At 32.9% G+C, this 24,743-nt stretch overlaps 1 protein-coding gene across 4 annotated transcripts; it reads left to right on the top strand.

Moving 5' to 3' along the window:
• Nucleotides 1-160: 160 nt before the first annotated feature.
• LOC113397017 (spastin) lies at nucleotides 161-23,400 on the top strand. Of its 4 annotated transcripts, none has more exons than XM_026635154.2 (11): nucleotides 161-764; nucleotides 940-1,110; nucleotides 1,351-1,518; nucleotides 14,112-14,299; nucleotides 16,743-16,946; nucleotides 17,135-17,249; nucleotides 17,654-17,796; nucleotides 18,615-18,805; nucleotides 20,627-20,826; nucleotides 21,588-21,764; nucleotides 22,597-23,400. In XM_026635154.2, exons 1-10 carry the CDS (start codon nucleotides 302-304, stop codon nucleotides 21,749-21,751), a joined length of 2,007 nt encoding a protein of 668 aa, XP_026490939.1. In that variant the 5' UTR covers nucleotides 161-301; the 3' UTR covers nucleotides 21,752-21,764; nucleotides 22,597-23,400. The 4 variants fall into 4 exon arrangements, with proteins under 4 accessions (XP_026490939.1, XP_026490941.1, XP_026490942.1 ...); XM_026635156.2 differs by having other exon boundaries at nucleotides 16,755-16,946; XM_026635157.2 differs by lacking the exon at nucleotides 1,351-1,518.
• The last annotated feature ends 1,343 nt before the right edge of the window (nucleotides 23,401-24,743 follow it).

A 24,743-nucleotide genomic window follows, 5' to 3' on the forward strand; every position in this document is an offset into this window, starting at 1 on the left:
TCTTTTTTTGCCGAAAAAGTTTGGTAACATAAAACAGAATTTATTTTCTCTTTAAAAAATATATAATTGTAAAACTCGTTACATAAACGTAGTTCATTTTTGATCTAGTAATACTATTTTTGTTTTTTTTTTTACTGCTGACCATTGACCATCGTAATTGTCAAAAATGTCAATAACTCTTCAGTCATCACCATGTACTCTTGCTGTTTTTAGATTAATAAGTAGAATAATAACCGTGCGTGTCTTTGTTATAAAGTATATGGCTATTTGGTGTTAAACCGACGGGACTTAAGTGTTCTTGATGGTTTCCGGTGACGATTTCAATGGTGGTCGTTTACCGCGAAAAACTACTAGGTCGCCGAACCGAAAATCTAAGAAGACTGATGCAGACATAGCGAAGGGATCAGCGTTGCGAAATGACTCGCAACCTTCTGTTCATAAAAGGAATCTTTATGTGGTTTCGTTCCCTATCATTATCCTATTTAATTTACTAAGGTCCATTTTGTATCAGTTATTTATTATTTTCAAATATTTGTACTCGGCGTCGCATCGTTTCATTCATAGGCCTCGTAAAAACGGTGAATGTAATTTAGAAGTGGTTGTAAAAGACGGTATAGTGTCGACTGAGATCGCGCACAGTGAAGAGATGTCGTATATAAACAATGTGGGGCCAGGAGACCCCCTTCTGGCGAAACAAAAACATCATCATAGGAAAGCTTTCGAGTATATATCGAAAGCACTTAAAATTGATGAAGAGAATGAAGGTAAGATACTTAGTAATTTAATGTAGCAAATGCTTTAGACAATTTATTAGAATATTAGTTATTCTAGTTTTGGTTTGCCTTTGATATAATAGTCAGCATTGAAAGGAAGTTAAATGTTAGTTAAGTTATTAGCTATTAGGGTATTAGGTTCAGTATGATTTATTTTTTAATACAGGACAAAAAGAATTAGCTATAGAGCTGTACAAGAAGGGTATATATGAGCTCGAGAGAGGCATAGCAGTGGACTGCTGGGGGGGTCGAGGAGATGCTTGGCAGCGAGCACAGCGCCTCCATGATAAAATGAAAACCAATCTAGGGATGGCGAAGGACCGATTACATTTCCTAGGTAATCATTATATTTATATATATATATATAACTAGTTATTATGTGTTTATTGTAATACACCGCTACCTTTTATTTTATGCCATTATTAGTTAATGTATTATTTAGTTAAATAAATGAACTTGGCTGTTTATTGCATGGTCAGCTTCTTATATATTTTCTGTTGTGATATATATTCATATATCCACACCATACTCGTGTAATATCAACGTTTAATAAAGCAAATGTTGTCCCCCAATGTAGCCAACCTAGTCGCTCTCAGTAAGTTGGGCGTAGAGAGTGAGCCCGACCGGAATGACAAAAAACCTACGGAGTCACCTCTTAAGGGGCGAAGGCAATTAGAGAAGTCCAAGACAACGCTACTAGCACATACAGAAAGTAACAGTGGTCAAACGAAGCCACCAAACGAAGGTAGAATACCACAAATTGTTTTGCTTCGTTTGACATAACCTACTGCAAAGTTTTGAAAATCTCTCACGAGTTTCACATAACCCCCCTGACATGATATAACCAGAAACATTAAATTGAAACAATTGGTACATTTTATTTAAAGCAATGTTTGCATGTGGGTTCACTGTGCTTACAATATATTTTTTCCGCTTTCCGTGTGACACAATTATTAATTTCATTATTTTTAATTAATATATTATATTAATAGTAAGTTCATGACTTTGTAAGATTTTATTTTAAAAACATTGTATATACAAACAAAAGCGTATTGTGTAATGCGAACGGCAATAGAAAATTTCGTGTTAGAAGCTTAATTTCACTCAACTGTTTAACGGATTTCGTCTGAAATGTTTTTAGAGATTTTTTTTAAATTATATATTAGCGTAAAAATTTCTTTTTGATAAAAAAACCGTGGGAATCATTTAAGCACTTAAATAAAGAAATCATTTAATGATAAAAAACGTCTGCGAAATCTAAATTGCTAGCTTTTGTATCTAAAACAAAAGAGATACTCATTGAAATTGCAGATGCGTCATTTTATAGTCGGTTTGGCATGCAGAGTTAGTTGTTTGCAGCCTTGTTTTATGAATGCCAGACGCGTATTGTACGACAATTATTGTTTAACATGGACGAGGAATTGCTACGGTTCCTATCTATATATCTAAACTATATATATTTCTACATAAACTCTTAAACGTTTAAACAACTCTATTTGAACTATGCGTCATAAAATTTTATCAATTAGTATTGTGTGCTGGGGTTAATCAACTTTTGCCAATTGAAAATTATTTCTATCTTACTCAGTTGCATTTACTGCTACGAAACTCAATCGAGCCTTCATGACTTGATAACTTATAACTAATTTACCAATTCATATTTTTATGATATCATGGATTGTTGCAATATACGAACAAGATTGAAAATAGTTTTTCGTTTAAAGCACTTGAGTAATAAATTTTCGATTCTGGATCCCGAATGGTAATTTTATTGCAGGTTGCACTCGATAACTGTCTAAGTTTACAACATTTTAATAAATACAAATGTCTGTGACGAGATACAAAGATAAATTTAAAAGTTAACTTTGAGGGAATCGATTTTTTTTTAAATTTTATATCGATAAAATACAGCAGGAGCATGTCTCTCGATGTATATAATATAATTCGTTAGAGCTTTTATCAACGTATCTAAATATTGTTAATCGAGATAATCGAATTTGAAATTGCGTATACTTCTTAGTAATACTGTCAAAAAAAAACTGAAACTGCTACCAATAATATTCTAACATTAGGATGTTGTTATACTACAGTTCGATAAAGTCGATCCAAACAATAACACAAGTCATCAATTAACAGCTAAAATTAGCCATCTTTGTAACAGTCTAGCTTACTCAAGTTTCAGTCATACGTATCAGTTTACGACTCATATTCTAAGTATAGCGACGGCCCATTTCTCTTTTGCAGAATAAAAAGACCTTTCGGCTATGAAAAGATATTTAGAACATGATTCAACATGGTTTATTCTCGGGTTAAGTATAAGTGGAATTAAAAAAAATTCTATGCGAAACTCATGTTTTCCCCGCGTATTATACGTTTTAAATTAAGAGTCAAGTTTTACGGGTTGAGTATATTAAACTTTACAGGGCGTTTGCTCTTTTATACGTCGTGTTTACCATAATTACGGTGTATATTTTTAATTTTTAACAATGGTATAAATTAAACTTTCTTTTATTGTGTAAAATAATACACAAAAATCTACTTTCCTAATATACTTTAAACACGACTCTCGACGAATTATTATTGTGTACATTGTCTAGTCTCGAGTGGCACGGTTGAAACATCTATATAAATAAAAATGTTGAGTTAACTAATCCCATGATGGGCACAAAATATCGAATCAAAGTAATTAAAGTCCAACAGTTTGTTAATTTCATCACGTACTTTACTATACTTAGTAATTCTGTTATATATTTTTATCGCTATTTTGAGATCACAGGCTTTCTAGTGCTTTGAAAAAAATAACCTATAGCAATATAGGGTCCGGAGAAAGCGATGAAGCGGATACACAGTCGCCTGCTCATTTCCGTTTGACTTGTATTTCCACAATGGGATCACGTTACGGATGGTCAGGCGCCACCCAGCTGGCTCACTTGACGACAACGGTTGCCTGCACATGTACAGGCCCTTTCAATAGTATTTGTATAACAGAACTAAAACTATGAAATCGTTAACGATGAGAATATAGAATCAATTTAATATTATTAAAAATAGTTTTTGTCGAATTTGATGGTTCAGAAATGTGAATTTTATGTTGCGTATTCTGTGTCTTACATACATACATACATACGATTCTATGAAAATATTTCTATAACAGTATCAACTGTGCAATCAATTCAAAGAATTTAACATATTATATTTATACATATAAATGTAGTATTGAAAACAAAACACGTTCGAAAGGTTATATTAGGTACCTATCCATCTATCCATGTTTCCATGAAATCATCACCATCCATCAACGTTTGTTAATATTATGCACATCGTCGGTTAAATATTGAATGACCTGAGGATTTTTTGCTCTATATTTTATTTATTTTTATAATTCATAGAACACGCCCAAAACTACCGTCAATATAATTCTTTTAACTACTCACAAGTGTAGGCTACCTCAAAATACATTTGAAAAACACGGAAACCTTTACGGTTTCGAACTTAACGTCTTACAACATTACAATATACAAGTTAGTTCCTTTATTTAGAGCCTTCGAGATCTTATCGACCAAAATTTAAGTGACCGTTGTCCAATTCGTTTCATAATATAATAAGCCTTTTGCTAAGAAATGTTTTGTTATACAGAAAAACTCCCAACACTATGCTACACTGCCCATAGTCGGCGCTACGTTATTCTTATTTTTTCTCTATGAAAATGGACTTATTATGTTGAGAAAAATAATTTACTCCTTCTTTAGTATCGCTTATAGCCTATAGTATCATGCGGTGTCGTGTTAATGAGCCTAACAAAATTGAAAATTAATAAATTGTTAATAAATTAACCACTATTAATTATACATGATTAGATTTAAGCGTTGGTCATAATTTTGCTCTAATATGATCGCTTATTTGTCCTCTATCGTGTCATCGGGCAAAGGCTGCATAGAATATATATTTTTAACTCAAATATAAACTTTGGGTAAACGAGATGTGTTTCAGTACTTCGACCGAATTTTATCAATACCTACTTTATCCTGTGTGTGTGTGTGTGTGTATTAAAGGATAAAGTTAAGTAAACAGAGGGAATTAAAAGTTTAATTACAGCCACAGAGCATAATATATTTATGTTATACCTAAATTAACAATTTCTCAAACGGAAAGGATAAACGTGCTTTCAATACTAAGTCTAAAAGACTAAGTATCATTGGGTTGCCTTTATACTATGGAATAAAAAAATGCAATCCTGTTAGTTAACGAAACAGTGATAATTAAAGAAGTAACGTAATGTTTGATAAACGAATAATAATATTTACGTGCCTTTTAAAATCGACAAACCGCCATATTATGTTTCACACGACTTCGTATGGCCTGTAACGTTTGGGTAAATTCTACGAATTCAACGATACCTCATTAGAATCGATTCAGGTGTCTAGACATTTTTGCAATGCAATTGAACAATATAATTTCCTATATGCTTTAATAATGCAGGATAGATATTCTTTTGATTTCAAATTTCGAATCAATACAGTACTGCAGGAAGATGTTTCCTTGTTAGTTTTGGTCGATAAGGTCGCGAAGACTCTAAATAATGCTTCTAAATGAAGGTCGGTTAATTACCCAAGTAATCATAAGTCTAAAGAAGAAAAATTCATAAATTGCAAGTTCCAAACACTGGAAAGAACTGTGTGTTTTTCATGTATTTGTAATTTGCCGTTCTATTCTTAATAAAATTGTAAATATTTTAAGGTAACCCAAAAAAATCTCTGAGTCGGTTCCATTGTGCAACAATGTGTATTAATCGCTAAATCCTGAACAGGAGACCTTTGGCCCTTGTAGAAAAACTAGTGCGTGGGTCGCACCTACGCTAGCTCATATACCTAGCTCATCGTAACTACCGGGCCTTCACAAAGTTCTCCCATCGATAAATAACATTCTGCTCGTAAAACTCATATTAATTTGACGAAAATGTTGATCCTTTTTAAGATTATTATTAACGATATAAAGATTGACATATATGTCGTATCTCGCGACTTAATTAACCTTACGGTATTACAAGGCATGTAATAATTTATTATTTTACATTATGTAAAATTGCGTATGAATTCCGTTTTGCATAATATTTTGTCCATTGCCATCGTCTTTAATTATAAAACTGATCAAGTAACACGAGTTTATAGTTAAAAAATGATTAATTCTTTTTGACATTTTAAGAATATGTAATTTTGTATCTGTAGAGGAAACTTGATTCTACAATATTACGGGCCCTATTATATATATTATATATATATTAGCAGGCTGTCTTTAGGGTTTGTTAAACAGTGACATCTCTCTTTCTGTCATTTTGGATTTGAAATGCGAATGAAGAAGACACATCTAGTTTAACTGATGACGTCTTCTTAACCGATTTCAGTCACGGCGACCAATCTCAAAGGAGGCCAACCAACTACATATAAAAATAGTGCACAAGTTTGTGCGCAAACGAATGTGCACTCTCTTTTCTCCCACTCTTATAATCAGATGGGACGGCAAATCCGCCACGACCGGAATTAATTCAGGCGCAGAATAAACGCCCTTACGTGCTTTCTGAGTTACGACAGTGCAAACACTTCAAATTTCCAGACTCCGATCTCTATAACTGAGATTTTTTTGACAGAAAAACTGAATCAAACAACATTTGTAGATAGAACCGTATATGATTACATCTTATATGTTACAAATGACATTTCTTTTTTTTTTTCTTAAATTCCAAAGAGCGTTGTACGGATAAAGGCTTAGCTTTAAAATAATGCTGACTGTCTGGATGAACAAAGGATAAAGTTTAAAGACCCGTCTATGGCTATATGCTTTGATGTTGGGAATCTTGTCTATGAATTCACAATTCGTTATATAAAATTAAACGATTCATTTACCTGTAATATTTATAATGTGATATTGAATGCAACGTTTATATTTGTAATGTTTAAATAGAACGGTTCCAAAGCAAAAACTAATAAGTTTCAACCGTTTCTTTTTTTTTATAATTAAAGTAATTAGTCCGTCTGCAAGCGATACTAGTGGGTCGATTTTTATGAATCACGGTATGGTGAAAGTTAAACGTCATTAAAAGGTTACAGGGGGTATCACCATAAACAAGTCCACGCCTACAAAGTACTGGCAGAACGAATATTTAAACATAGCAACACTATGCTTTTAAAATATTCGTATATTATCTAGATAGTTTCTTAGTTACACTTATGTTGATATATGACGAAAAATTTGTAAAAATTAAAGAGAAATCTATAATTATATTTGTCGTAAAGTAATATATTTTGACTTATATTCACGAACATAATTAAACTGTACTACATTTTAACATTAAATAATACATAGAAATATTTATTGTGAGAATGAGAGATCGTAAAATTAAATCGTTACATTAATTGATATTTATTAACAGTTATTTGATTCTGTTATGATAATGAGTTTAAAAGGTGTGAAGGTCGCAAACTACTACAATTAAGTTTGGTCTTGAATTTGATCTCTGCTCTTGAAAATATCAATTCTGTAGTTCTACGCTATCGAATCTCTGAAAATACCCAAACTTATGTTATATAATATTTTCATTTATTAAGTAATACTCACACAACGCTGTAAGAAATTTCATATCGAGATAAGCCTTTGTACTACAATTCTCTTATATTCAATGTTCCTAAGGATATTATTGGTATATACTATAATTAAATATTAGTATGTTTAATAACAAGTAAGCAATAAGTAATACGAGCTTAGTGTACTAAGGTAACTTATAACGTTGAAGGCAACACTTGCCTTCGCGTCTATTCAATGTAGTTATTTAAATCTGCCATCTACTAATACAGCGTGAATACTCGGACGCGCTAAATTAAACAAATCTAGTTGAAAATTGCGCTCGCTTTGTCCGCTCACCACAAAGAGCTGGAAACAAGCGTATGTGATCGACTTATTTAATATTTTGATTAAAAGACTCGTCTGTATCTACTGCAATTATTTGTTACAGTACTGCTCGAAAATTTTCCTTTAACTTTATGTAACTTATATCGACATATTTGAGTGACGCCTTGACAAGATTATTCCAAGAACTATTTAATAAAGTTATACTGTTTCATATAAAACCTCCAGCCTCATCATTCTGCTGATTGTCCAATGACAAGATGTAATGAATGTTAAACACAATTGTGATGACGTCACAAGACACATGCGTACACACATTTATATAGTTACACAAGCAATTTATTTAATTTACACCTACGAATTTTAATAATGAACTTCATCGATGTAATTTTTTTTAAATTCTAAATTCTGTATACAAATATGATTTCGGTACACAATCAATTGTAACGTTTAAATAATGATTAACATTATATTATTCTAATTCCATTTAGTAGGTTTAAATCAAAGAGCGACTTCACAAACAATTAATGAAATTTTAGTTCCGTATATAATAAAGCTGCCGCGATCTGAATAAAGGATAAATATGAATACAAGTATTATTAAGTCTATGGCATTTCAAACAATAGACTACTAAGACTCGCAATACTTTTTAAATTTTCTGCTTTCGACGATCGTACATTTGAAATCCTTCGCTACAACTTTTTTTATAATTAAAAAATGAATGATAATATGGTGTTATTGTAAATCGAGATTTGAGTAATATCTCAATAATTACGACTTAATATATTGTCGAACGAAAACATAAATCATCGTTGGTGGCTTTTATACTGGTAATTTAGGTCTCGGGCGATTTATTTTTTAATCTTTTAAAATTGAACCAAGGTGTGTCAATTTGCGTCCCAATTTCACAACACTTACGACCGGTCCGTTTTTGCATTATTTGATCGTGCTGTATAGATAACGCCTACGAGGTGACGGAAAGTATATTATTTAAAAATGCTTGTATTGCTTGAATTTGATTCCAAGTGTTTGCTCTACCTATAACTCGACATATAACTATTTTAAAACGGAGAACAAATATTCATTAAATAATAATTTTGAAGATTATTAATATCGATAATATCAAATGTTTATGAATTAATAACTAACATACAAACATAAAATGTATACTAGTTTATCTATCGTTATAGAAATTCTATCAATATGATATTCAAAATACCTCCGTCTGTATCCACGACTAGACGAAGACGTGGACACGATTCATAATAATTTATAAACTTTATGCTGTTAACCGCTCGCTTCGCTGGGCGCAAAAAAAAAATATATAATCATCTTTTTAGCCCACTTATAAAAGGAGGTTATCATTTCGGTTTTATTTTTTTTTAATTTTAAGATCGTCTCCATATCTCGTTCATCATTACGTAAGCTTAAGCTTTGCCAATGTTAAACCGATTGTGATCATCCTTTTTTTTTTAAATAATAATTTATTTTATGAATAAAATTTTGAAATAAATGATTAAGTTAATAAATAATATAAATTTATTAATTTCATTGAAAACTAGAATAAGAGTGAATAATTAGGCGTCGTGTGTTATACGCGATATCTTCGCCGAATCTTTCTTAGTTTTAATGAATGGATTATATAATAGACTGTTAACTGACTAAAAAATCCGAATCCGGATAAGAATGGAAAACTAGCTATGTTTCTGTCTCATATGCAGAGCGAATTTAGTAATGTACACAAGAGTCATTTTTGTTATAATATCTATCAACGTAACTAAAAAATGAATATAATTATAAACAATTTATCAATTTGATAATTATAATGTTACTTATGAATGTCATGTTATAAAATACTTAATTAAATATTATCGTCAATATAATTTTGCCCTTCATTTATTTGGCGTTGTGATGAACTTAATGAAAATACGGAATTTAGTGAACTTTCGCGATGCCTCCTTCAGAATGTCTGCTAGCATTTTCGCTAGTGCTCTCGTACACAATAGACATATCTTTTTCCCTTAATAAAGTCTTAAGGTAGCCACGGATTTGAGGCGGAGTATCTGCCTCCTTCATTACCAGAAAACGGTCCTGGCCTTATTAAATTTATACAAGTAAAATGAACAAACCACGATGATAATTGACAATAATGGCTTGAAAATGAAGATATTTAAGACATTTACCTGACTAAACATTCTCAACTCGTAGGATAATAAGAAGAAGAAAATTTCCTTACCTCGGAAAAACTTGCAGACGGAGTCTCGAGTGAACTTGACAACGTCTCCAACTTGACATGATGGCACTTCAGCGCCCTTACATACGTACTTAAATTCGATGCTTAAACCTCTCACGTGGTTCACGAGGATCGAAGAATACCAAGCTGAACCGGGTATTTCGATGTATAAATCCTTATTGGTTAATTACAGTGTATTTGTACGTTATGTCAAAATGAGGTTGTTAATAAAGTTTCAATAGGTCATAGCTGTGTCTACAGGCCTGGCTGTGTCTCCTAGCGTGTTCAAAGTCATTATTTGGTGTAATGGTTAACCCCATCTTTTTTTAATTAATGATATTATTTTCCACTTAAACCCCAACGATGTCTCTAATACGGAACATAGTGGCCGCAAGAACGTCTTCATATAACGAATCTCCGCCTACGTGCTGATGCCCCGTCCGCAACTCGGCGAAGCTCGCAAGGAAATAATGTATATCCCCCATCCTTCGTCTATGCTATCATATAATACCGGATGCCATCCCCCTGAAAAGATCCTATGTTTTATGCCCCGGGATATGAGTTAATGAGGGCTCCGAAGGGTTAAGATACTATTTATTACACTTCTATTTCAAGTTTAAAACTTGGAGTAATGAGGGAGGGTTGCTTAGGAATATTCGAAAAGCTTTGTTTTCATGATAAAAAAAATATCTTTGAATTTCTAATATTTAAGTCCAACACAGTGCTAACAGCCTTAAATCTACTAGGCTAATAGCATAAACTAAGTACTTCGAAATATTATTAATGATAATTAAAATATTATGTAAAACTAAAAAAAGAGTGACACACTCTCGGCAAACAAAGGTGGAAGTGACTACTAGTAGGCTAAAAAGAAATATTAAAAATAAAATCGTGACTTCGTACCACTAACAGATCGGAAATATCTAAGTCACTAGCACTTTTATTGTGAGGATCGCTCGCTTTTCTATGAGTCGTGAAAAAAAGTCTCAATAAGGCTTTCACCGTAATGCATGTTTGAGTGTAGATTGAAACGTAGCCTACTCTCGATTGCGAGACATTGAAAACTGCGCTACAAAGTTAAGCGCGTGGGAGAACCGCAAGGTCTTAATATACTTATGTAAACCTAATTATATACATTATACACGCATTAAAATTATATGTCTATAATTCTTTGTTATTAATATCTGTTTATACAAAAATGTGATTTTTTTTTAGAGATTTTATAGTCCTTCAAAGTAGAGTTTTATGGGATTTACTAAAAATAAATTAAGTAGTTAATTGCTTGTTTAACCGCTTCGTCTGAATTTTATATTACAAACATTTTGTTTACTATTTTGTGATAGCTTTACATTTAACTCAACACTGCGACGTGACGATTCAAAAGTGCTTCTATGAGCCGACTTGAATAAAGAATATGTCGATTTTTATTTTATATTATAAAAGTAATTATAAAAATGCAAGTACTAAGAAAACAAATGAAACAACTATTTTATGTAGATAATACATTCATAATCGTATCGTAAAATGGTAACCTTGCAAATGGTCATTATAATTTAATATTTCGATTCGCCCTATTTGTTCTGACCGAAATGTTAAACTCGAACGAATCGTCTGAAACAAATTAAGAAATTCCTAATAGCATGAATAAATAAAAGTAAAAGCTACTTTCAACAACAAGTAGAGTGAAGAGTTTACTTGTTTTAGGTAGGAGGGCTTTGTGTAATCCCGTCTGGGTAGGTACCACATAATCATCACTTACTCTACCGGTAAACGGTTCTACGTAGTATTGTTGTGTTCCGGTTTGAAGGGTGAGTGAGTCAGTATCTTTATAGGCACCAGGGAAATGAGGTCTTGAGTTCCCAAGGTTGATGAGATGCTATGGCGACGTGAGGAATAGTTAAAGCATCAATGTCTTTATGCGGGGGTGACCACTCCCAATTAGAAAAAAATGGCTAAAACACATTCTACGGACCTTTCTGGCTTCGTATTTTGTAGGACTGTGGGAAGCCCTTGCCCTTGTCCTACTAGTAAGAATTTAAGAGCATTGTATATTAAATTACTATGACAAAATTATTTTTCAAAATTGTACTTTATTTCTATAACTAGGTAGTTATAGTGATAAGTGAGAAGTCGTGTGAAGTCGGGGTGGCTAGCTAGCCAAAATAAAGGTGCCTTTATAATTTTTCCTTGAATGTTTGTTACATTCAAGGAAAATTCTTGTTTTGGAAAGATAAAATTATCAGCTTTTCTCTAGCTTAAAATGCATTTACATACAAACGTTCCTCTTAAATCACCCTGTATATTGATGAAAACCGCATTAAAATCCGTTGCGTAATTTATAATATCTAAACGTAGGTAAGGTATGGCGGGGAGCGACTTTCATTATACTATAAGAGAAGAGCCTTGCAAAGTTGTTGGAAATAATTTGAAAAAAGTGTATCGTGTTTCTTACAGTACCTAATAATAAAGCACTTCCTCCTTCCTCCACTTCGTATTTAAGAAAAATAATACAAGCAAGTCGCTAAAATAAATATATGGTCTCGTATATTAAAACGGAAAGGTTAGGCTTGTTACTCTACCGTTGGAAGCCATGAAAATTCCTAAAACTAAAACAATTAAACTTTTTAGATATATGTCGTTTGTGTGATGCAAAGATTAACTTTTGTTTCGCCGGTAGTCTTTCTTACCGTGGCCCGTGAGCCACGTTACTGGAACAACTGCAATAAATGTCGGAGTCGGAAATAGAAGTGATCTTGGCTCTGCTAATCTCGCGTACATATTACTAATATTATTTAAAGATGACATTTAAGCTTATTAGAATAACATTATAAAGAATAACAATATATACGCACAGGACGACTGTAGGTAAAGAAACAACATGGAATTAAAGTGATATCATTGGTCGATATCTTGAATAATCTATGAAATTTATTATGAATTCGCGAAATGATTCGCTTTAATTGACTGCGAATATATCAGAAATTTAGAAGTAACATTAAAGTAATTATAAGTATTTATAAATAAAGATACATATATTAATGTGTAGAGCTACTATTTGCATGTTATATGTTAATCTGTGGTTTGTTTTTCCTTCTTCGATTCTACTTTTTAGTAAGAAAATCGTTATGTTACGTTAGTTTAAACATATAAAACTCTAAGTAAAACATACATTAATATATTATTTAGTAATTATGTAATGTCATAGAGTATAAAATAAATTGCATTATATCACATTTGAATAAATGAAGGGAACTATTTTATATATTATTTAACAATATGCTCCGCTACCTAGTCGTATAGTTATGTTGTTAGTCTATGACCTCAATAAATGGACTATCTACTGAAATATTTTTAACAAATCGAACTATCGAACCGAATCTTGATAGTTTAGAGATAAATGCGTTCAAATAAACAACTACAGCTTTTCTACTTCTATATCTTAGATTATTTATGTATTTAGATAGAGTTTCGCACTACATAATAACTAAAACACCGAGCCAACTTTAATATCTTAGTGTGTGTGATAAGTACGCTTAACACTCGAAAAAGGACATACTATTTTAGAAGTGTGCGTGTACTCAGTGGCCAATAGCTGGTCACTATTTTTTCGACGCGTTCTCAGCTTAAACAGTCTATACATATATAAATAATCAAAGATTAGTATTTATATGTCGAATTAGAATGTTGCGAGGATTAAGTGGTTAAAGCACACGCAACACTTTCGTTACTCAGATGTGCGAGAAGGTTGTTAACGTTTATTAAACATTATATTATACTAATACTTTGCCCATAACATTATGTCTAACGCATGCTTCATGCATGTAGAATTAACACATAATCTCACTAATATAATACATAAAATAACATTAATGTGGACCATGTTCTGCTTATAATAAACTTTCTACTCCATTAATATAATTAGACCAAATGTATTCCGACAAAGATCATTCGCTATTTTAATTCTGATCTAATTATATTGATTATAAAGTTATAGAACAGACGGTGAGATAGAAATGCTTTTAAACCAAATCAGCCACTTTTGGAATACAAAATTATTTTTGATATTATTACTGAAAGTTATGTAAAGTCACACCAATGCTACAAACAAAAAGCATGATACCATTTATACTAAACCATTTGTTTAATGTTTTAAATACTTTGTGTGCAGAATCTATTGACACTGTTTTACAAAAAACATCCAACAGTCGCAGGCCGCAAGCTCACTACCGCCGGCCGGCGCTTGCCCAGCGGCGGTGGACCGCTGATGAAGTCTCAAACACTTCCTCGGTCTATGGGACGATCCTCGTCGCAGCCGAACAGCTCCAATGGAGGCTATAGCAGATACCCTGTGAAGCCGGCTTCAACACCACCGGCTGTGAAGCGACAGTTATCCGTAAGTGGTTATGAGAGAAATTGAATATTTATTGAGACAAATTCCTATGATCGTGCGCCGCATTCGAATTTTAGTGACGTCATAACATAGGAAAGTTTTCGACGGGGGTGTTTTCGAGTGATATAAATTATGCATATTTCTAGCGAATATTATCAACGTATTATTACGTATTTCGAACGTAAGCCTTGATAGTAATTAAATTATTGACATAAGTGTATACGTAAGTGAGATCGAAAATAGCCTTATCATCTTATGACATTTTTGGATTGACGGAATAATTTATATAAAGAATAAAATATATCCTCGAAAGTAAACTAGTAATAGTAATTGTCCAATAGAAATAGAAATAGCCTTACGGAAAAAAGGATAGTATTATATATATATATATATATATATATATATATATATATATATATATATATATTTTACTTTTCATGCAAGACTAAAGGATAACGTTACAGTACCTTTTCTATGAAATTCGCATCGGGTTCCTTCCTTCTTTCTAGACAGCTATAAAATGCCACTCATAAATAAATACGACTAGATAGATAGTCGTATTTATTTATTGATGTAACGGTAAATTTCACTTTCTAGATATGAACTGTCTTGCTTGCTAAGATTCGCAAACAAATCCTTATCATTATAAGTCAAATAATAGCGTACGTAATACAAATAACATTACGTACTATGTGTGTAAACCAATTTCAAATATACAGGTTATGTTATCAACAAGATAGTCTTCTGAATATATATGCAAATAGGAAAGTGAAAATAAAACGAAATTTATAATGATTTTTTTCGGTCAGACAACCAGTGACGTATTCCTAAATAAGAAATCGTCCAGGAAGGTTCTAGAATTGTAGATGTTTCTTATTTGATACTGTAGCAAGTTTCGTATATACTGACTGACTGAACTGAAGCGAAAATTTAAGAAAAAATCCTTTGACGCGGCTACTTTTCATTGATTAAAGGCTGTGCTTTTTACTTAAGTGCATTGCTGTGGATATAAAATGTCTAATCTGAGACTTATGCAAAACAGGAAGTTTTGACAGTCTTGCGATGATTATTGTGTCTTGTGGACACGGTGCAATGTTTGCTTGAATATTATAAAATAACAATAGAAAATTCTTCATTTAAAAGAGCGTTTAGCTTCGTGGTGCGCTGTGTTGATCACTTATAACTCAATTTAAATTAATACATTTATATATATGTTCTGGCGAGCCAAGAAAAGATCCATTTTTCAGCATATTCTACAATTATCGCTTTTTTAGCCGAGCACTATTATGCAAAATATTTTCACGGTATGGGGTATCCCATTTTAGTGTTTATAATAAATGTATTGTCCCTGTGGCGACCTTGCCAAGTTGTATAGCGATTGACGAAACCAGTCAGTCGCTATCGAAAAGTGACACACTTTGAAACACCCAACAAAGTTACAGACTTTGTTTTAACCGCTCGAGTTTTACCGTCATCATACATAACAAAGTTAGAGCATGCGAGACTTCAGCTTTGCTGAAATTTCTCATATGTTGTTAACACGGAAATATTAAAGTTTATGTGCATAGGCATTTAAACCAACACAAAGAGAGAAAGAAGGAGGAACTTAACACTAGAAATAGTACATGCTTAAACTCTTAACATCAACCTGCATTGAGATAGCGTGATGATATTCTTTGCAGCAGTTGGCCCAGCTGTGGGAAGTTACTTACAAAAACTTTTTTTTTTTCATATTATTTTAAATATGTCCCTGTGTGTACATAATGGTTTTAATATAATCCGAACTATATATAGATCTATCTATATACAAAATCATTTTCGTCCTGTTTTGCTTTTGGTGCCATCCAACCGTGTGATGATTTATTCAAAGTATTTTTTTTAGAGTGTCTCGTAGTTTTGCTCGCTTAACTACAATATTTTATAGTATTACATGATTAATGTTATTTTTTTTTACATTTATGCGAAAAACCTTATGCATGATATAAAGTTTAAAACAATTTGTGTTATTGTACATTTACATGATAAGCCTTGTATAAAAGGTTTGAAAAAAAGAACCTTCATGAAAATTTTGAATCTGTATTTTTTTTTGTTACCGAATTGGCATGTCATTCATCCTCCATCAACAAATAACATACGAAAAGCTTTAAATAAAACAAATAAAAGCTTACTAAATCATAAACCATTGTAAAATTATTTGTAATAATCAATAATAATATTCTTGGGCTGAAATAGAACTCAGTTCATTTTAGTACAAAATTTTGTACGTGAAGAAAAAATTAAAATCTGTGTTTCTAACACTGTATATAAAATTTCTTAAATGTAGTCTAATTATTACTATTAACAATACTAAATGATTACTAGAGGGAATTTCAATTTTAATTGCTAATCTATCTGCCTCACTAACCATCTCATCACCATTAACAAAAACGACTTTTCTCACGTATAGAGCGCATACCAGGTGCCAGTAAACGGTTCGCCAGTGAGACGAGCCGTAGGGGGAGGCTCTCAGCGCGGGACACCCACTCGGAGCAGAACCCCACAGCCAACGTTGGCGGTACGAGGTGTAGACCCGAAGTTAGTCCAACTAATACTGGACGAGATAGTTGAAGGTGGCCCGAAGGTTCATTGGGAGGACATCGCTGGTCAAGAGGTAAGTCAGAACTTACCAGCATTGGAGAAAAACCTCCTACAAAAATATATTCTGGAGCCCCTTAGCGTACTATTCTTATCAAAAAGAATCCATTTAAAATCATGAGTCACAATTTGCTGCATATCAAAACAATGTATTTTATCCAAAAAATATTTTTGACGACCTTACTTTATTAATAATTATTTTAGGCAGCAAAACAGGCCCTGCAAGAAATGGTAGTGTTGCCATCTCTGAGGCCCGAACTCTTCACGGGACTTAGATCACCGGCTAAAGGGTTGCTACTATTCGGACCTCCTGGAAATGGTAATTTTAAACATAGCACAAACTCGTATTTATGAAAATAGATGACTTACATTTTGTATAACAATAATATCGTATTTTTAAAAAACAATATTCCAAAATGTGTTGCTTTACAGCACAAAATATATAATAATAAAATTTATATTTATATAAATAATCTGAATTATTAAATATAATAATTATTAAGTATTCTATGTCTTTAATGTATTTTTTAATCGCTCAAATATGATGATAATAATTTATTTCAATAGCAAAATAAAGTAAGTAATCGCGTTGTAGAAAAAAATTTATATTTTCTTGTAATTTACCAATTGCGTTTATATTATATAAATAATTTCGTAAATTAAATATTTTATTTAAATATACGACCAAGTTCGGTTCAAATAATTCGTTTGTTCTATCGCCAGGTAAAACGTTGCTAGCCCGATGTGTGGCGGCGGAGTGTTCCGCGACATTCTTCTCGATATCGGCGGCGACCCTCACCAGCAAGTACGTGGGTGACGGGGAGAAGATGGTTCGTGCACTGTTCCAAGTAGCCAGGGAACTACAGGTACGAGAGATTTGAACACTAGTTAATATTTTTTTTTCTATTTCTTTGTAATTCGTTAAAAAACAGTAAACAATAAAAGCTAGCTGAGAACTTGCGACGGATACAATCGGTTAGCACCTCAAAAGTCAACTATATGCTCCATAACATGTATATCTCAAAGTCAAAGTCAAAAATCTTTATTCAATATAAAAGCATTACTTGCTTATTAAGTCAAAATTTTACCACCGTATCGGATACAAGCACCACTTGACAAGGAAATCGGGTTATTTTTTTTTAATATCATATTTTACAATTATTCTTTTCATACAATGAGAGATTTAGTAGTCGAAATCGTAATGTAAGCAAAAACATTTACAAAAAAATATTATCAATAGATAAACTGAAGTAAGAGATGCTATTTTTGATTCTAAAAATACAATACAAAATCTATTTTTATTATTTTTTTGTTTTTTATATTATAGACGAGCATATGGGCCACCTGGTGGTAAGTGGTCACCGCCCATAGACAATAGCGCTGTAAGAAATATTAACCATCAATTACTTCGCCAATGCGCCACCAACCTTGGGAACTAAAATGTTATGTCCCTTGTGCCTATAGTTACACTGGCTCACTAACCCTTAAAACCAGAACACAACAATACTGAATATCTGATGGTGGTACCTACCCAGACGGGCTTGCACAAGGCCCTAGCACTAAGTAAATCTATAAACCTGCAGAATACAACAGCGTTACCAGGTAGTAGACCAACGACTTCCTCGTAGTTGTCGGTTCCCCAGACGTCAAAAGCAAAGTTTAAAGTAGGCCCGTAACACCGCAGCCGGCGATAATCTTCGTGGACGAGGTGGACTCGCTGCTGTGCGAGCGCTCGTCGGGCGAGCACGAGGCGTCTCGTCGCCTGAAGACGGAATTCCTGGTGGAGTTCGACGGGCTGCCGGCCGCCGGCGCCGACCGGCTCATCGTGATGGCGGCCACCAACCGGCCGCAGGAGCTCGACGAGGCCGCGCTCAGGTACTGCATTCTATCCCGCATTCACTCCAGATTCATTCTTCGAATTTTCGTCATTTGAAATCGGAAACTAAAAGAAATATCTAAAATTGCACTTTTACAAGTCTGCTTTCCTAGTCGGAAGAGCCTTTAATTGTCAAAAAATGCGTCCTTATTTTGCGGAAATCGTTGATAGGACCCAAATTCTGATGAGTAATGTTAAACGAAAAAACTAAAAAAAATTATAATTTTTAACAAACTGATTTATTATACTTTATGGTTACTTTGTTGGCACTTTATGGCTATAGTGATAGCGAACAATATACGTATATATGGTGATAATTATTAATTAATTATATTGTACTTCAAAAGCAGCGCCACTACCGTATTATTATTATTATTAGTTATTGCCATATTGAAAATTTATGGCATTGACAATATATTAATAACCACTGTACTATCCATTAGGATATTGACTATTATTTCGATCGATTGATTTCATAATAGGTTTTCATTTTTATGTTTTAGTTTTTAATAAATCGTACTAAGCTTCCAGTAATTATTTTAATGTGATTTCATAAACAACGAAGTTATTTTACTTTTCCTTCCTGCTTTTAAATTATTCAGATCGTGGCCAGCAGCCAACATATAAACATACTTGTTTAAAATTTTATAATACATAATAATTTCGTTTTGATGGAAGATTTTTTTGTCAAATTTAATTTTATGTTTCAACACTTGAGTATATATTTTTTTAAATAACAATCTTTCGGGTGGGTCATGTGCCCCGTCTTGGCTTGGAGGATCGACTTCAAAACCTTTTTTATAAGTGCCTCCATCTCAGTAAGTTCTTCAAGAACTTTTTTGGAAGGAGAATAATTTGCGCATACTGTCAGAGTTAAAGCGTCAATGGCAATTGTTGTTAGTTTTGTTTAAAGATTCCCTCTGGCCGTATCATTCGGCAACTCTAAGTTTATCGTAAGCGCAGTATAACTTATATTATGGATCGTGATTTGACATTTTGAGACAATATGAAAACTTATCATAATTTAAAAAACTTTATCTCAAATGAGTTTATCGCTTTGCAAATTTCATGAAATTTAATATGTTTTGGCGAATCCTAACGAAAAAACGAAATTTAACTGTCTACGTTTATGCTATATAAAAATCTCTAACTTAATACGTTTGTGACGTCAACGAACACCATGTACATCCGACGTTATATTTTTATTATATGTATTTATTTGAAAGGAATATCGAAAGTTGCTACAATCAAGTTTCGACTCGGGTGGTCACTTGAAAAAAAATGTTTTAGTCATCATTGAAAGAATATATTTGCAGTGTCTGACAGTAATGCCATAATTATGATAATTTTATACTTATATAATCATAATTATATCGATTTTTGAGCATAGTGGTCATTTTTATCGAAAGTTATTTTAAGTTTTGTTATGATCATTTCATTGTATTTGCATACTAATCCAGCAGCTTCGTTGCGGTTTTTAATTCACTAGTCGTCAGTCGCGGGTTTGTTCGCGTTTGGGTGGGTCGTCAGGTATTAAGCATAAAAAAATAAATCTATGAGTGAAAGCTTGCGTCATACCAAATTTCATCAAATTCAGTGATTTAGCTATGAAATAGCAACAGACAGACAGACAGAGTTACTACTTCCGTATTTATAATATATATATATATAGTAACATGTTATATTTTTGTAAAATTCTTTAGTACAGAAAACAGAAATATCGAACGTTCAGAAAGACATGGTAATTTAAATAATGTTTGCGGTCGCTCCAACCGTAACGCAAACGCTAACGCTAACTGTAACGCGTCGCGCGCCCGCAGGCGGTTCCCCAAGCGCGTGTACGTGTCGCTGCCGGACGCGCGCACGCGCGGCGCGCTGCTGCGCGGGGTGCTGGCGCGCGGCGCCGCCGCGTCCGAGCTCAGCGACGACGAGCTGGCGCGCCTCGCCGCGCTCACCGACGGCTACTCCGGCAGCGACCTCACCGCGCTGTGCCGCGACGCCGCGCTCGGGCCCATCAGAGGTTTGCTGTTCTCTTCATTGTTACGGTTTCAGGGGAGATCGGCCGACTATGCAGGACAATAGTGCAGGACGTGCGCGCAGACCCAAGTGCGCTATCTAATTCCTCACTCTTAATCCGATGGGGAATGGGGATGGGATGGGATCGGACACTACTGGAAAGAGTTCAGGCGCAGGTCTAACGGCTTTGCGCGCCTACCGAGGCACGGGATGTTATACACTTCCAGCTTCCAGTCTTGGTCGTTTCGGAGATTTTTTTCAACAGAATAACCCAATAAACCTTTGCTCGTCCTATCTGGCTGGAACTTGAACTCATAACCTCGAAATCTGTGGCCTTATATTTGGCCGCTAGACCAACGAGACATTCAACTGCGTCTCTGTACAGTACACGTGAACACCTTCAATCGTATCCAAGGAGAGACCTAGTGCTATTTCGTATTTATCATGTACAAAAGCACACTAATTTCTAAATAGCATCTCTTCCAATCGACATTGGAGTACTGGTAGGATAGTATGAGGTGGTCGATATTTTTTCATAAAAAAGGAGAACCAATGGTGAGACCAAACAATAATTACCGACTAATCTCACTTACTCAACATGCCGAACAGCCTGATATTTAATTTATCTTGTCAAGGTCAAAAACAACTCAAAGGCCATAAGAGCTGAAAAAAGTGTCTCTCATTTATATGATTAAAAATATATTTAACTTTAAAAATATATAATAAATTATATATGGAAGACTAACATTATCCGCCTGGTTACAGAACTGGACCCAGAGGAGGTGAAGTGTCTAGACCTGTCTCTGGTTAGGAGTATAACGTTCCAAGACTTCATGGATGCACTAAAAAGGATCCGGCCGTCCGTGTCGCCGCTCAGTATCGTCGCCTATGAGAAGTGGTCCGTGCAATATGGCGAGCAAGGAGTTTGAACTTTATGTACAGGTAATTAGGTGTATTTAATATAAGCAAGACCGCAGAATCGTGAATATTCCTAATTCCTCCTCCCAGGCATCCCCCTTATTTGACCTTATATACAATTTTAATTAATAATCTCAACCACATCCAAGTAGATCATTATTGTCTCGTATTTTCTTGTTTTCTCTCCATGCGAGATTATAGCTTAAATACTGTTAAGTTATATTTAACTCTGCCGTTTCATAAATTCAAATCATTTGTAAAAAATACATTGGTAAAGGAATCATATTATTCGATACAAGATTATATAGATGATAAAAAAGCGTGGAGTTAATGCTCGTTGACTTCCAGGCAGGAGACATAACATACATATTATATAATTGTATTTAACTAACATGACTGTATTTTTAGATGTTGAAAATGAGTAACTACTGAGTTTCTTGCCGGTTCTTCTCAGTATAATCTACATTCCGAACCGGCGGTAGCTTTACTTAAAATAGTTTGTTAAATGACGATTTAAAAGTGCTTGTAAGAGCCTACTTGAATAAAGTATATTTTGATTTTTTGAAATCCGAGGGATGCTTACCTGGTAATTTTTAATACACGTCTTTGTGTATAATAGACACTAGGTCCAATCATACACGTGACTTTAAACTGTTCTTTAATATTTATTAATGCACTTGTAGTAATGTTTTATTGTCACTATTGTAACATGGAGGACAATTAAATAAAGATTATTATTATTTATATAATAAGTGTTGTTTGTGTCCATGAGTTTATTGTTCTTGATTTGTGTTTTTTCACATTTGATATATTGTTTTGGTAATTTTAATAATTACTTTATTTGCTAATTCCCCAGGTACTGGATTACAATAATACGAGGTGAGTCAATACTTTTAAGGCAATATTGTTATTGCAATGGACATGCGCCGGAACGATTGAATTTTTAATTGTAATGAATTTATTCCAGAATTTTATATATCGCTCAAATTTTAAGAATCTCCAAACTTTTCCCTCGTAAAATTCCAATGAACTAACCGAATAATTTATTTTAAATTTATCAATATAATTTGTTTTGTTGTAAAGTAATGTAGGAATGAAAATAATTTTAACTCCTCTAGTCAAACAACCAGGTTTTGACTGTAGTTGCCAAGCGTATGGCCATATTAAGTCATAGAAAAAAAATGAAAAAATTGATCTCTAAGTCCTGCCTTATTCATGGCAAATGTAATCCGGATCAATGAAGAAGTAGCTTTCAATGTTTCTAGATGTAAAGAAGTCGCTTTCAATATCTACACTTCTTTATTGAGTCGTGTTACATTATAATGTAAACCCGTCCAGTCAAAAGGAAACCATTCAAAAATAAACCGTATGTCAAATAAAATGCGACATTTATTTAGATCTCGCTTATCCTTTTGGCACTATCGGACTGATTTTATTCAAACAGCAGGCTATTTATGTGCACGCAATTTTAAACCCTCTGGTGTATGCTTTTAGAATATAAAATTGTAGAATTTCATTTTAAATTTATATTGTTTTTGCAAGAATCTGTGAAACACTTAGCCTTACATAGGCATAATATGTGTGAAAACGGTAAAGGTGTGTTTACATTAGTCGTATGTCGCTAATTAAACTGGGACTGTTTTTTGTAAACTTGAATAAAGATATTTTTTATGACAATGTAAACGCACCTTTATGTAAGATTTAAATTTATTTAGCTATACCAGTGAATAATCGAAGGGACTGTTGTACAAAATGTGTTAACCGTTTATACGTAGTACCTCATCACTTTGTATATTTGGATGTAATGATGTATGAATATGTTGCAATTGAACGTAGCTTAAAGATTTTTTTTTTTTTAATTTTATTAGTATTTATTTATTTTAAGCACACGTCTACAATCCAATAATTATATAATAACTATACTATCATTTTGAAATAACGCAAAAAGCACTTCAGTAAACTTAATAAATAACGATTTTTATATGGAAATATTAACGACTATAGATATTCTTATAAAAATAACATTAACGTTGATCTTATATTATCTTGATCTAATATAATATTATCTACCATATACAGTATTGATTTTTATTATATGAAATGGTAACTTTAACCTCAAATGATAAAAACTTTTCTATTCTATGTATGAAACACTGAAAAAAGTTATAAAAATGTCGCTGATTCTGCTGAACAAGGTCTGTTTAGTTTAGACTAATTTCATAAGGCGAGTGACTTGCTATCCTTTTCTAACCAGAGAGAAATAATATTTTATAAGGAATATATTTTTCAGTCCTCTCAAATTATGCTGGTTTAAGGAATGTTTACAATTTAATTAAATTTCGAAATAAAATTGTTTACTTTTTGTTTTAGTGCAAGTTTTAACAGCAAGGCACAGATTATTTCGTCAATGTTTAAATATAACTGTCAAAAGAATGGCGATCTGTCAATGTCAAATTATTCATTGTTTTTTTATATGAGTATTGGATTGTCAACTGTTATTTTGTTGGATGTAGTTAAATGAATTCTGCATAGTGCAGACGATATCATGATCTAATAGGAAATTTATTTATGAAAAGTCGCGTCTTTATAAACAAGTGAAAAAATCTTGATGTTTACAAAGAATACGGTAGATCGATCGTTTTTGTATTTATCATATTCTTAGCTCTTCGAATACCATCGCGCGACTATGATTCAATAAAAAAAAAAATACAAAATTTGTTGTTGTTATTGTACTTATTCTAATTCTGTTGATTATTAATTATTATTATTATTTTTTAATTTAAATAGAATTCTTGCCCTAATTATGTTAACGTTTTAAAATGATGCTGCAAATCTTATGAATAGATGAGTCATTTAATACGAAAGACATGAATAACGAATAAATAAACGGTATATAGCTTCCATTTAGCCGAAAACGATAATAATTTGCTCAAAAGTGGTGACATGTAAATGTGAAAAAAAAATGAGCGTAATTGTGAAGAAAATCATATATTTTCATAGTTT

This window comes from Vanessa tameamea, chromosome 19 (genome assembly GCF_037043105.1).
Source record: "Vanessa tameamea isolate UH-Manoa-2023 chromosome 19, ilVanTame1 primary haplotype, whole genome shotgun sequence".
NCBI lineage: Eukaryota > Metazoa > Arthropoda > Insecta > Lepidoptera > Nymphalidae > Vanessa > Vanessa tameamea.